The sequence below is a fragment of the Nannizzia gypsea genome, genomic scaffold (genome assembly GCF_000150975.2).
Source record: "Nannizzia gypsea CBS 118893 supercont1.6 genomic scaffold, whole genome shotgun sequence".
NCBI lineage: Eukaryota > Fungi > Ascomycota > Eurotiomycetes > Onygenales > Arthrodermataceae > Nannizzia > Nannizzia gypsea.
The window spans coordinates 754974-768250 of record NW_003345196.1 but is presented as its reverse complement, the minus strand read 5'-3'; the positions used below and the strand labels follow the sequence as shown (position 1 = coordinate 768250).

General features: G+C 48.3%; 7 protein-coding genes across 7 annotated transcripts; 4 read left to right on the top strand and 3 right to left on the bottom strand.

The window, feature by feature from the left end:
* Positions 1-536: 536 nt before the first annotated feature.
* MGYG_06885 (hypothetical protein) lies at positions 537-1435 on the top strand (the record flags this gene model as incomplete). The annotated part of the gene is made up of 2 exons (XM_003170847.1): positions 537-863; positions 968-1435. 2 exons carry the CDS (start codon positions 537-539, stop codon positions 1433-1435), a joined length of 795 nt encoding a protein of 264 aa, XP_003170895.1.
* A 695-nt stretch (positions 1436-2130) lies between these two features.
* MGYG_06884 (hypothetical protein) lies at positions 2131-4560 on the top strand (the record flags this gene model as incomplete). The annotated part of the gene is made up of 2 exons (XM_003170846.1): positions 2131-2848; positions 3401-4560. 2 exons carry the CDS (start codon positions 2131-2133, stop codon positions 4558-4560), a joined length of 1878 nt encoding a protein of 625 aa, XP_003170894.1.
* Positions 4561-5063: 503 nt separating this feature from the next.
* MGYG_06883 (vesicle transport V-SNARE protein vti1) lies at positions 5064-5774 on the bottom strand (the record flags this gene model as incomplete). The annotated part of the gene is made up of 2 exons (XM_003170845.1): positions 5064-5483; positions 5595-5774. The coding sequence occupies 2 exons, from the start codon at positions 5772-5774 to the stop codon at positions 5064-5066; spliced, it is 600 nt and encodes a 199-aa protein (XP_003170893.1).
* Positions 5775-6762: 988 nt separating this feature from the next.
* On the bottom strand, positions 6763-8314 carry MGYG_06882 (DNA helicase; the record flags this gene model as incomplete). The annotated part of the gene is made up of 4 exons (XM_003170844.1): positions 6763-7227; positions 7280-7827; positions 7881-8100; positions 8171-8314. The coding sequence occupies 4 exons, from the start codon at positions 8312-8314 to the stop codon at positions 6763-6765; spliced, it is 1377 nt and encodes a 458-aa protein (XP_003170892.1).
* Positions 8315-8731: 417 nt separating this feature from the next.
* MGYG_06881 (mitochondrial 54S ribosomal protein YmL24/YmL14) lies at positions 8732-9430 on the top strand (the record flags this gene model as incomplete). The annotated part of the gene is made up of 1 exon (XM_003170843.1): positions 8732-9430. One exon carries the CDS (start codon positions 8732-8734, stop codon positions 9428-9430), a length of 699 nt encoding a protein of 232 aa, XP_003170891.1.
* Positions 9431-9908: 478 nt separating this feature from the next.
* MGYG_06880 (alpha-1,2-galactosyltransferase gmh3) lies at positions 9909-11039 on the top strand (the record flags this gene model as incomplete). Its single annotated transcript, XM_003170842.1, has 3 exons — positions 9909-10200; positions 10295-10743; positions 10809-11039. 3 exons carry the CDS (start codon positions 9909-9911, stop codon positions 11037-11039), a joined length of 972 nt encoding a protein of 323 aa, XP_003170890.1.
* Positions 11040-12013: 974 nt separating this feature from the next.
* MGYG_06879 (synaptic glycoprotein SC2) lies at positions 12014-13138 on the bottom strand (the record flags this gene model as incomplete). The annotated part of the gene is made up of 3 exons (XM_003170841.1): positions 12014-12693; positions 12768-12983; positions 13099-13138. 3 exons carry the CDS (start codon positions 13136-13138, stop codon positions 12014-12016), a joined length of 936 nt encoding a protein of 311 aa, XP_003170889.1.
* Positions 13139-13277: the final 139 nt, after the last annotated feature.

Genomic DNA, 13277 nt, shown 5'->3' with positions numbered 1-13277 from the left:
CCCTGGTTAGTTAGCTTATCAATCTTTTCTAGCCTGGTTGTGGGTTACGGGATTTTACGGCCGTTTGCTCCTCCGGGGTGTGATCCATGCCTGCAGCCATGCCGGGAAGTTTTGGAGTTAGTGAGCCGACTGGCTCTCACACGAGTATTGTTGGGTCTTTATGGCCTGGCCCAGAGTCAGCTCAATCCAAGATCCTTTGCCACGGTGGTACGACTCATAGGTAATTGATCGGAGCGGGGCTGAATACTCGTATAGTTATTAGATCCCATGCCGTGGTGAGTATGTTAGCAACGACGAACACGTCATACGCACATTTTGCATCTCTATACCTGCATAGCCGGGCTTTCGTATCGATTAAGCTTGTATTGAGAAATCCGCACCGATGATTACAGAGCAAGTACGGAGTATAAAAACATGACAGGCTCCTTGATCGAGGATGGAGGTGAACAATCAATTGACACCCATCATCACTGGCTCTATATTGTCCCTCTACTGTACACGACTGCGCGTACCGGTTTCTTCTTTCTTAATTCAACATGGCGATACCTGTAGTCAGCCCAGAATCGACCGCAGCCATTGCAGACCTAATCAGGTTGCGAGAGCAATTCGTCAAAGAGAGGCTTATCTTCGTGGAAAGCACTCGAATGATCCCGATTCTTAAGCTGCTTGGGGCAACTGATGAAGATATGGAGAAGATTAAAACCGTCAGCAACAGCTTACCTGACGACCCTACCTTACCCTTCCGGAAAAGCAAGAACGCCCGATTCTGCTTTGATTTTGAACAATCCAAGGTCCGCCGCCTCGAATTTCAGCCTTTCATCCTCTCGGCTGACGAGGATTTCGTCAGGCATGACTCCGGCCAGGTCAGGAGGTTCGCAGAGGTTGAGGACGACCTCCAGGGAATTCCACATTGCAAGCCTTATTCGTATTCAAAGCACTGATCTTCCATGGGGTTCCCTTCAAACAGCGCCCAAAGTTGAATTACGAAACAGAGAAATTCGTGTGCACCCTGTTCAACCTGCGGACCGTCACTAGTCCAGACATACTCGGCGAACCAGCTCTTGAAGGGGTGCATAGCGATGGCGTGGACTTCACCATGACAACCTTTTTGGGGAGCGAAAACATGTCTAGCGATAGCGCAACAACTTTTGTGCACGATATGCGCGCAAAGAACGCTTTGCGCTGGAACGAAGTCAACCCCGAGCACACCTTGGGCAGCCATCAGCATCGCGAGTTCTTAGACACCCTCTTGTTTGTCGACCACGAACGAAAGCACAGCCTCTCGCCAGTCCATGCTGTCGACCCGAGCTGTCCAGCTACCAGGGATATGCTCATCTTCTTCACTCGAAAGCCAGTGGTTGAGGGTCATCCATCACATCCTTTTGATTCGTTGAACTCCCATATTTCTCTTCCCATGGAAGTTGGTTTAGCTTAAGGATGCAAGCTTGCTCCCTTCCCTGTCTTTCTCTCCCCGCGATTTTCTTTCTCCGCTCGTTTATTTCCCCGGCCCTTTCTCCCTTTCAATTCTTCCATTTCCTTTCTTTAGGTAAGAAAATTAGATGGGATCAAGCATTGATGGTTGAGTACGATAAAGTTCGGGCCGAATGGAGGGTTCTAACTAGCCAAGGCTTGTCGTCTTTTATACGAGGCTTTATGTAATGGCTAGAACGCCGATTGGGCTCCATAGCCGCAAAACTGAAAGACATAGACATATCATAGAGTGTCCCAAAAGTCAGCTAGAAAGAATTATAACCCAGAGTTCCTGCAGAGCCTCTTTTCTTTTTATTTGCCGAAGTCTAAATTAGCCTTTTCGGCGCTTAAAAAAGTGGCATGATCGGGTGCTGAGTCAGCGATATCAGGGTTGATAATTGCACAGCTCTGATTGGACTACTTTACATCATGTGATACGGGCCGATGTTTTGCCGATAACAATCCATGACTAATCACGGCAATCTTCAAAGCGACGAAAACGACAGCAAAAAAGCCCGACTCTAAACATCTTCTTGCTCGCTGACAGTCTTTTCCTCTGAGCAATATCGACATTCACTTAGCATCTGTCTTCCACCTTCTGAGCGTTCGTGTAGGCGACCAGTTAATGATTCTCTAGCCGTCACCTTCTTCCCAGTTACCATGTCGCTGTGTCAAACCTCTGTGAAGCCTGTGACATCATCAGCGCTTCGGGTTCTGCTTAGACAACGGCGACAATGTACACAGGGCATCAGACTCTTCTCTTCCGCCCGCCCAACATACTCGTCTTCGAAGCGTGAACTTCAGACAGCAACCGCTTACCGACCGTACTCTCTACCCGAGTCTGTTGTTCCACCTCCGCGGAATGCGGGCACCCCGGACACATCCATCTCCCATGCGATCCCGGGACTAAACACTACCCCGACATACCCACGACCGAAGAACACAGAGCTATCCAAGGATGATGGTACAACTTCCGTATCGTCCCACCCCCTGCCAGAAAGTGAATCTCAGAAGTCGCAACCCGTGTCCAGCAGTGCAACCGCACCTTCAGAGACTAAAGCGAAGCCACGAAAGAGCAGACTACGAGCAAGAAAAGCCGCTGTATCGCTCACACCAACCGCGCTATCCAAGCTCCGAGAACTTCTTTCCCAGCCAGACCCAAAGCTAATTCGGATAGGCGTGAAGAATAGAGGTTGCTCGGGGCTATCATACCATCTGGAATATGTTGAGAAGCCAGCTCCTTTCGACGAGGTTGTTGAGCAGGATGGTGTTAAAGTATTGATTGACTCCAAGGCCCTTTTCAGCATAATTGGAAGCGAAATGGACTGGCACGAAGATCCCCTCAGCAGCCGCTTTGTATTCAGCAACCCAAATATCAGTAAGTATCCCTCTTGATCATTAAGATTGGAGTAAGACAATTCTAACTAACTTTATATAGAGGACGAATGCGGTTGTGGTGAATCATTCATGGTATAGCTGTAGCATTTGCATCCTATATATACCACAGATTCTATGACTTAAATCTCATGTTTACAGCGTTGGATTGGCGTTTTGGGTGATGGGAAGATCCATCTATGGCCTGGGTTGAATCAACCACTTTTGCATTACTTTCTGTATACTTTTAGATGCTTGTTATACTATAATGGCATATTATATCCACTCATCTAATGAATACACAAACTCTCAAACATATAACACAGATTTTGACTATCCATCATAGCGTATAATTGAGGGTATCTGCACTCATACTGACAAGTGTAATAAGCCGCCAATCCCGTCTTCAGGATAAATGGTCGCCGCAGCGAGACAACATGAATTCAAGACAACCTTGATGGATATTCTAATAATAGACGTAGATCTTCGATCACCGCACGTGACAGTATTCTCCATTTGCCGCAAGCGCTGACGTTTCGATTTAAAGATAATACAGACCTCCTGAACAGCTCACGAGAGATGGAGGACTTCAACCGGCTACCCCTAGAGCTGGAGTTACTTCTGGCCATACGATTTTCCGCCTCGATACCAGATATATTCCTCGACATACCCGACCCTAACAGCACCACTGTCGCGGGGCTGAAGCGGCTAGTTCGCGACAGACTCCCTCCAGACCTTACCTCGCGGCGTCTCCGGCTTATCCATGCTGGGAAGTCCCTTGACGACTCAACTTCGTTAGCAACACAGATAAAGGTCGGGAGGAATAGCCATTTACGTTCTCATAATGGGAACGGTCAGCGGGTACCTTCATCATGGTCACCTTCAGAGCCAGGCTCAAGGGTAGCGTCTCCTTACTTGAAAGGCGGGTATTCGACCTCCGGTTCATCATCGACCATATCTCAGGCTGCGCCGGATTCGTCAGGGAAGGGTAAAGCCCCAGCCCGAGACCAGGGAGAACCTAGGATATATATACATTGTTCGATTGGGGATATAACTCTTACCCCGGCGGAGCTTGATGCTGAAGCTCGTGCTGCTCGTTCTGGTCAGGATGCGCTTAAATCAAACACCTATGCTCAGGGCCCAGCGGGTTCAGCTGGTCTGGACGGATCTGCGGGACCGAGCAGGCCTCTAGGCGGAGGTGATATTTCGACGGGGCATGCTACAGGTGATGGAGGTGCTGCTGGATCTAATATTACTGCCACACCTGCGCCCCAGGGGTTCGACAGACTGCTGTCTGCTGGGTTCACACCGGCGGAGGTATCATCGCTTCGGTCCCAATTCCTGGCTCTGCTTTCCCTCTCGCATACCCCAGATACGTTACCATCCGGCACAGAACTGCGAAGATTAGAAGATAGGTGGATGGACGAGGGGTCAACCGAGGCCGGTGTTTCTGGATTAGGAGGCAACAGTGAAGAATCAAATATATTCGGCGATATGAATACCGATAATACCGGCGGAGGTGGCCCATTTGGGTCTGGGACTTCACGGGCCTTGGACGATATGTTATGGGGATCAGTCATGGGGTTCTTCTGGCCCGTTGGATGTGCCCTATGGCTCCTACGAGAAGAGGGAGTATGGAGCTGGAGGAAAGGGCTGGCTGTATTTGTAGGGGTGGTAGTCAATTTTGGATTTGGGGCAGTCAGGATGCTGAGTTGAAGGGCAGTCTTTGCCTTTTAACTGAAGTACTGTATTATTATGCTATCATGAGGCTTTCTGCTGGCTGAAATGTTCTGAGCGACTGTTTAAAGGATACTTGACTATATATATAATTTAGAAGCATAATATAGTATATTTATAACATTGACAATTGGGCGACAAATGGGATGATGACAGCAAGATATTGGTCCATGGCTTGAGATCTAAAGCGCAGAAGAAGGGCCTTCCAAAGTTTCAGAAAGAAAGAAGTGTATTAGGGGAATGTATTCGTACAAACAATCGTAAAAAGGGACTCGCTGGTGCCGTGGAATGGAAGAATAAAAAAACCAATGAAAAGCCCAGTTCTTCAACGGAACTTGCTATAAATCACACCAAGGATCAACAAAACCAGAACTGTGATTATGGCAATGGTGATTATCCGATTGGTAGCCATCCTAGTCAAGATGTCAAAGTCAGCACGTCTCTGTATCACCGCCATTGTGAAGCCAAAGAGCTAGGGGTTACTACCTACGAGCCATCCCCCTCAATGTCTTGACGCTTCGGTCAACGTAGCCCTCACTTTCCAGTAATCCAGCTCTAGTATGTTCGATCGTCTCGCGCTGACGGTATAGGTCGGCAAGGGTATCTCGCCCAATCTCCTCCGTCGATAGTGCCACCCTCTGACTGTCTTGTAGACGGGCGGAGCTTCTCTCTAGCCGCTCTGTCCCGGAAAGCAGCTGCTGTCTTTGCTCCAGGTGTTGGTCATGGGTGCTGCTTGGATCATCGGTATAGCGTTCTCCGAATAAAGCCTTGCGATCATCTGATAGCGAGCGTAGCTTTCGCTTAGTATTATCTATGTCTGTGAGATAGTTTCTAAAGCGGGCGTTTATCTTCGGACGAGTGGATGATGGGATGTTTTCTTTCTCCATGCGCATTTGGTCGAGCTGTACAGAACCGCAAATTAGCAACGACAAAAAAACATCAGAAACAGGTAAAAGTAACTCCCGATATCCAAGTTAAGGTAGCAAGCAACTTCTTTAGGGTAGATGTCTTACAAGCTCGTTTGCTTCTTCTAGAGCCCTCTCCGCCTGTCTGATGGCTGCCTTCCGTGCCTCCCCGGAAGCTTCAGCGATCTGGTCGAGCTTTTGGTTGAGATCGGCCTGAACAAGTTTCAGCTCTGCTTCATAGCTGCTGAACAGCTCAGAGCCGGCGTCAGTATCGAGAGTATTGGCCATTATGGTCGGCTGGGTATCGTCCGCTGAAGAGGAATGCGGCTGGCTACTGAGGTCGTTCGGGGAAAGCAGATGAGCGAACTGTCTAGATAATGGATCGCGGGGGAGATAAGTCAGTATAAGTGAAACAAGGATTCAAATGAAGGTGCTTTGCACTATGCAGGATTTCCGGGAGCCGCAGGTATGGAAGATGTTGATCCAGCTGTCGGTCGGTTGGCGGCAGCTGATTGATGGCTGGCGGTGGTGATGATGAAAGGCCAAGGCAAGTCGCGTATTTTTGGATTACATCATGTAACAAAAACGTTACTCCGCATTACAGGCTGTATTGAGGCGTATTCAAGACACGTGACCCTTTAGAGTCGGCCCAAAGGCATCCAGAGGGATCAAAACTGATCATTATATTTAAGGGGGTGTCATGTTCGAAGATGGCGTATCAATAAACAGGCAATTGAAGCCTCCTTATCTCCTAATATGTTGCGGTGTTTTCTGCTAAACCGATATAAGGGGGCTTCATTCCCCTGGCTCTCCAATTTACTAGTTATTGGGTCACAACTAAAACTGATCAAATAGTAAAGTTGCTATCCAGCATTTATATGTAATAATGAAGCATTCTGTAGAAGAAAATTAGGTCCCCATATCAAATATTTCATGAGCTTAAGTCCTAGTAAAATACATACTTGTAATTTTATAAGGTAGATGTAAAGTAAAGGGTGTTATGTCGACATCGCTTGAAGAAAAAATTGTTCAGGGGTAAGACATACCCCTATATTGACAGTTACTACGACCCTACATGTATAATATCTCCAGACATCCAAGAATATCCCTATTCCTCGTTACCTCGATATGGAGTGCATTACAGCCAGAAAGAATTACATTAAAGACTGTGGGACTTGATCATTTGGAGTGAGAACAGTCAAAGGAATTTTTGAGCAGCTATTGCGTACATGGTCATACATGATAAAACAAAAAGGAAAAGTAAGAAACGAAGTAATTAGGAGATAAACGCGCCGGTCTCATTAGCCACAATGCTGGCACTGCGCTTTGCATCAATAAACAGGTCCTGGCATTCAGCAATATCGGCTTCCTCGATACCGTTTGGTCTACCGTTAACCCGTGCAAGAATGCTAGCTGGAGTCAATAACTGCAGAGCATAGCGCAAGCTGACTTTATTCCCGTGCTCTGCAAGGCTGGAAAGGGCGGCGTCTGTGATTTGGAGGCCTTCTGTTTTGGCACGGAGGCGGATGATAGTCTTGACTTCTTCGGAATTGTATGGATGGGTTGGGATGATGAGGAGACGGGCAAGAAGGTCGGAGGGTATACCGTGGGCAGCAACAATGTCGTCGGTGCCACGGATGACGGTGTTGCCACGGTTAGAAGCTAGAATTACAATTGGCGAAATGGATGATTCAAGGGCTCGGTTAAGGTAGGTGAAACATTCTATATCGAGCATATGAACCTGCGAGAGATGTTAGAAATTGGGAAAGTAGGCAGGCGAAGAGTGAACATACCTCATCAATGAACAAAACACCAGGAACAAGTTCGGCAACTCCTTGGTCAATGTATCGGTTAACGACCTTGTTAATTTCCTGCCGTAGCTTATCAGTGATCTCAGTCTTCTTTTGTTTCATCAATTGGCCCATCATGCTCATTATATCCTGTCCGCCCTGGGGTCTGGCATTGGCGACATCCAAGTCATGTAGTGTCACATCCTGAACTATCTCCTTCTTCTTGTGAACCTCGCCCTTGGGTATTGGGACGTATTCTTCAGCCTCAAGGTCGAACTCAGTCGCATAGGCGTCAGATCTTCCGACACGCTTGCACGCTCCAGTGTTGGCTTCAATATATATCACATCTCCCACGGTAACCCGTTCCTTTTGGATAGCTTCGTATATGCTAGGATCGAGTCGTAGCTTCTTTGTCCCTCTGTATGATTTCAAGCCAATGATCAGGTGGCTTATTGTTCTGCCGTAACCACCTAATGGGTTCTCCGCTTCTTCTGGCGTAAGCTCCGTGACTTCACCTTCATACACTTCCTTCGTTTCCCGAACTCGCAGTCCTAGAATCTATTAATATCCTAGCCATATCCACCAGCTATATTTTGGGACGTACCGATTGCACGACGGAAGTTCTCCATCAAGGCTTCTGTTTTCTTAACCTCTGCCGAGAAGATCTCACTAGCAACGATCGGACAGAAAGGAACCTTCGTTCCCAGCTCTTGAGAGACAGCGAGCGCTAGAGCTGTCTTTCCAGTTCCTGGTCCTCCAGCAAGCAGCACTGCTCTGCCAGCCATCTTCTTACTCTTAATTAAATCGACAATCACGCCGCATGCCTAGGAACAGTAGATATGTAAGCCCACAAGCTCGCGTCCAGCAATATCAGCCAACGTTTGAGATTCATACCTCTCTGGCGGGGACTTGGCCAATGAAGCTATTCCCGGAGACCTCAGCAGTGCCATCAGGACGCAAACCAAGCCCTTTGATATGGGTATGCGCGGCGGTCCTGTTCTCGCGCGAGCTTCCCTTCACCTCGCTGATGTGCACCATAGTGGCGGGAGTGTGGGAGGATTATGCACACAAAGCAGCCTATATCAATATATCCAGTCCGCCTTGAAGCTCCAGTGCCTCTATCTCTGTAAATGAGTACCCAAACGTAAGAAGAACAGCTCGTCTTTATCAAAGTAGAGAGAATGTGGTTTTCTCTTCGTTGTTTTGCGCCTGAAGAGCTGCTTTTCTTTTCTTTTCTTTTTTTTTTTTTGGAGTTGGAATGCGATTAACTCAGCCGCTAAGCCTAAAAGAGAATAAGCTGGGAGTCGCGGGAAGAAAAAAGCGAACGAAAGAAACTTGAAGCAAAGACGAGACGGAGAACAGGAAGACATTGAACAGCTGGACAGACGAGCTCGGAGACGCAGACGGCTGTTTGAATCGAGTTTGGAACCTGCAATGCTACTGCTATAACTCGACATGGCCCTCCACGCAGCGGTTTGCTCCGCCAGACAGCTCCCTCGCCTTTCCCTTCTCACAGCTTCCTTCGGCAACATCTCCCTACAAGCAAACCGATCTTTCTCTACGACCCTCCCGGTACAGCGGGCAGCTACTCTTCCTCCTGAGATTCCCCCATACCCTTATGGCCCCAGACGCACCTTCAAGCAGGCGGACAGCGGGCTCTACGGCGGTGCTACAATAATATTCGGAAACAAGATCTCCAAAGGCCGGAACAAGGGCAAGACACGAAGAATCTGGAAGCCTAATGTGCGAAAGGAGAAGGTCTACAGCAAGGCCCTGGACGAAGAAATAGAACTCAAGGTCACTCATGGCGTTTTGAGAACGATCAATAAAGTGGGAGGACTGGACGAATACCTGCTCGGCGACAAACCTGCTAGAATAAAGGAATTGGGCATGTTTGGCTGGAAGCTACGGTGGAGAGTGATGACATCACTGGCCATGAAGGAGAAGTTCGCGTTGGAGAGACAGCAGCTGGGTCTACAGGAGCCAGAGACATTTGAACAGTTTCTGGCACGACACTCGGAGAGCGAGAAGATCGAGGCAGCCACCGAGCACGATTTGAAACGACAGCAGGAGGCCCACGAGGCGGCCACACCGTTGACCGCTGCATCAATGGGGGAAGCGAATACTCCCGAACTGAAGACGAACCCGGCCTAGATTTGAACTCTGCATCACTTATGTTGAATGGGTTTAACTTGCGGAGCGTTGGTTTGGGTCCTGGTTGTTTTATTACTTTTGCTTGTATATTAGAGCCACACTTTCACAAAACCTGTATAACATGAGGTGTCCTACCAATCTATACGACAATTACTGATTTGCCAATATCGCATCATCCAGATATCCTGCCTCCTTAATTCCAGTACGAACGTCTCTAAATCGAAAAATGCCCACAAGTACCCCGGATTAACCTCATCCCGAGCCGCATATCGTGTTCAGCGTTCAGCCCTTTTTCAAAGTTGATATCGAAGGTGTTGACAGAAGGGTAATAACAAGACCAGGAGGGTGATTTTTAAACGGCTTTCGAAATCTTACGTACCGGACCGGCTATGAAAACCTGAAGCAAAAAAAAGAAGGATATATATCGTTGGTATCCCAGCCCTGGTTGCGCCGGGAGAATCGCTCTCAGCCCTAAAAGATGCAATTTGCAGTACCGCCACGAAAGACGTCTCGTCCTCCTATTTATTCCCGATCGTCTCCTACAGCCCTTCGACGGCGGCAGTTGAAATCATTTGCCGTTATAGGCTGCATTGTCGTCTCGGCTCTCTTCCTTATCTTCCATCTTTTCTCGTCCGGCTCGTCTTCAGTCGATACCCCTGTTGCGGATGGGCCTCCTGTCGTTATCGTCACCGTTCTTGACACGGAATTCCTTAGCAACACATACATACAGCGGATAAAGCAGAATAGGGAGGACTACGCGAAACGTCATGGTATGTCATGTCACCTGCAGCGGATGGTGCGGCTGATTCGGTTTATGTTATACTCTGGGTTGTGTTGGCTGAGCTGACGTGGAATCTATCTTAGGATACCTCAACTTCTTTGCTAGCACCGCAGACTATGTCCCTGTTATGAACCTCCCCTCAGGCACAGTGGTTCCTAGGAGCTGGGCTCTCGTTCCGGCTATGCGACATGCCATGACCAAATATCCCGGCAGCAAATACTTCTTCCATCTCTCCCCCCACTCTGTCATCATGGACCCGACCATCTCGCTCACGTCACACGTTCTGGAAAAATCGAAGCTCGAGTCTCTCATGATCAAGGATACTCCTGTTGTGCCACCAGACAGTGTCATCAAGACTTTCACCCACCTCTCTGGAAACGACGTTGACCTGGTTATCACGCAGGATGCAGAGAACCTGTGTCCGGGAAGTTTTATCGTCAGGAGAGGCGAGTGGGCAAATTACTTCTTAGACGCCTGGTTCGATCCGCTTTACAGGAGCTATAACTTTGCAAAGGCGGAGAACCATGCCTTGGTAAGCAAGATAGCCGTTCAGGGGTTTGTTGTTGCTGCTGTGAGTGATAACTAACTTTCTCTTAGGATCATATTGTACAATGGCATCCGACCATCCTGGCCAGACTAGCTCTTATTCCTCAGAAAATAATCAACGCTTATTCTCATGAAGCCCCAAAGCCTGGCTCAAACGGGCTATACACAGAGGGTGATTTCATCGTTCGTCTAGGCGGATGCGAGGCCACACCTTCACGAAACTGTGAGAAAGAAATGGAGCCCTACTGGAGCAAATGGGCAAAGGCCTATGCCAAAGGTTAACACACGAAACGAGAAAAATTTAGGGGGTAAGCCAGCTGTGATATTCTGCATTAATGAGCGTATCTTTCTTGTTTTAACATACTTCTTCTTCCTTTCCCCTTCTCTTCTCCCCTTTTTCACTTCTAATTCCTCCATTTACTGGATCGGCTTTTGTCATATAATTATGTTTCTTTTCTTGTTTCTGTTTGGTTTGATGTAATAGTATGGTTATGCTCAGGAGCTCGCCCGCAGGCTGGTAGCCTTGGATGAGATAGACGTCTCTTACGCTTTCTTGTTATATCCTTCTTTTCCATTGCTTATGTCCGGGTACATTTGGAATAGTTTTCGTGGCTTCTTGTTAACGAGGCGCAAGCCCTTCAAGCTCGAAGCCTCTAGTTTGATAACCTACCCACTGAATGTAGGAACTAGCATCCAAGTTTGCCAGCACTGATCCACTTGGCCAAGCCGATCTCGATTCCGTATCACCTCGCGACATCAAGCCGGACGGTGACATTATCTAGCTGATCGCCTGCCACTAAATTGACCTGGCTGTTGTGAACCAGGATGTGGTGTACAGAAAGTAGTTTGGTAGGGATATTTAGCAGAATGCGCTAATAATGACTGGGTAATGGGGACGGTTCGGCCCGGCAAATTGGAGCTTGGACAGTAATCAGATAGTAATCGTAGTTTAAAAATAGCAGGTTTTTTTTTTTGGTCTTATGCAACTAGACTAGGTCCTAGGATGCGCGATGATGATCAAGCAAGAAGTAAGCCTAGAATAACGTCCTTGTAGCCTTGTGGCATGGTAATGGTGGGTGCGGCGGAAGTCTCAGGTTTCACAAACGCCGGAACCTGTGTATCCCGGAGATACATCTTATGCACCTCCATACAGATGTAGCAGTGATGGCAGGTGCTTGCCGGAATGACAATCCGCCAGTAGAATTCGCAAGGGGGAAGGAAATTGGAAAGCGACCAGCTACACTAGCGCACCTGGACTACCACAGTCCAGGCAGCATAACAAAGCGCTTTTTCTTGTACTTATCCCCGAACTCCCGCCGATATCTCTTCTCCTTCTGGCTAGCCCATTTCATCATAGTGCCGGCTCCCACCACAAGGAAGAGTAGGACACTCCAGTTGAGCCCACTAACAAGGTATACTCCGACCCAGGCCATCACTTCGAAGAGGTAGTTTGGACACGTCACCCAATCAAATCCGAAGCCAGTAGGTATCACGCGCTCTGTGCTACCGGGTTTCCTGAGGCTTCTCAAGGTGAGATGTGTAGAAAGGTTGGACAGCTGACCTACAAGGAAGAGTACTAGGCCGGGGTATAGTAGTGCTGGGTTAGGGTGGTCAGTGGCTGTTGATGATGAAGGCGAAAACACCCAGTATGCGAGATTTACGCCGCCAAGGAGCCAGTAATGGGCACTATTTCGGAAAACATAGGTAAAGGGCATCGTCGAGACACTGAATCGGTGGACAAAGAGGGTCTCCATCTCGCGCTTGATGAAGTGGAGTGTCAGTAACGCGCAGGTCAACGTTTGTAGGCTCGATACAGGAGGCAATGGCTTAGGACTTCGGTATATGAAAGGTCGCAGGCCATAGAGAACCAGTGGGTGGATAATGAGGGGTCCTAGGTATTCGATAATGAAGACCGTACGCCATCCTATTTGCGGCCCTGTTTGGTGTTGATTGGCATTAGCAATGATAACTTTGCACAAAACTGTGATGGTATGGGGCCAGCCAACGGACCTAGATCTTTAACGTAGATGACACTCTGGTTCCTGACTCCGGTGCTGGACACTGTCACACGGGCATCGTTCTTTAGGAGGCTGCCATCGCTGCCCTTGGTGATCCTGAGTCGCGTAACCGGGAACCCGGATCGCCTCGAAATCGTAGCATATAGCGCAGCAAGGCTCTCCTCGGGACCAATTGAGATCGTTCCAGGAAGTTTAGATATGGGCTTGCCTGGTTAACGGGGGTAAAACAAGGTGAATTAGTGAGATTGTATCTTGACGTATAAGCAGACAAGCTAGACATTGCCTGAGGGGCAAAAAAAAAGTTGCCTGGAAGGATCACTCACCTCTCGGCTTCACTTCCAACAGAATTCCTTGGCTCGCCATGTCTCTAGACACCTATCTCCGTTTGCCAGTTGGTATTGCGGCGTAGGTGGCGATTGCAAGATATTTCAAGCCTCACTTGCCAATTGATGTTACTGCGAAGTTGCAAAAAAGGACGATGCAGGAACCTCAGTGCTTATGT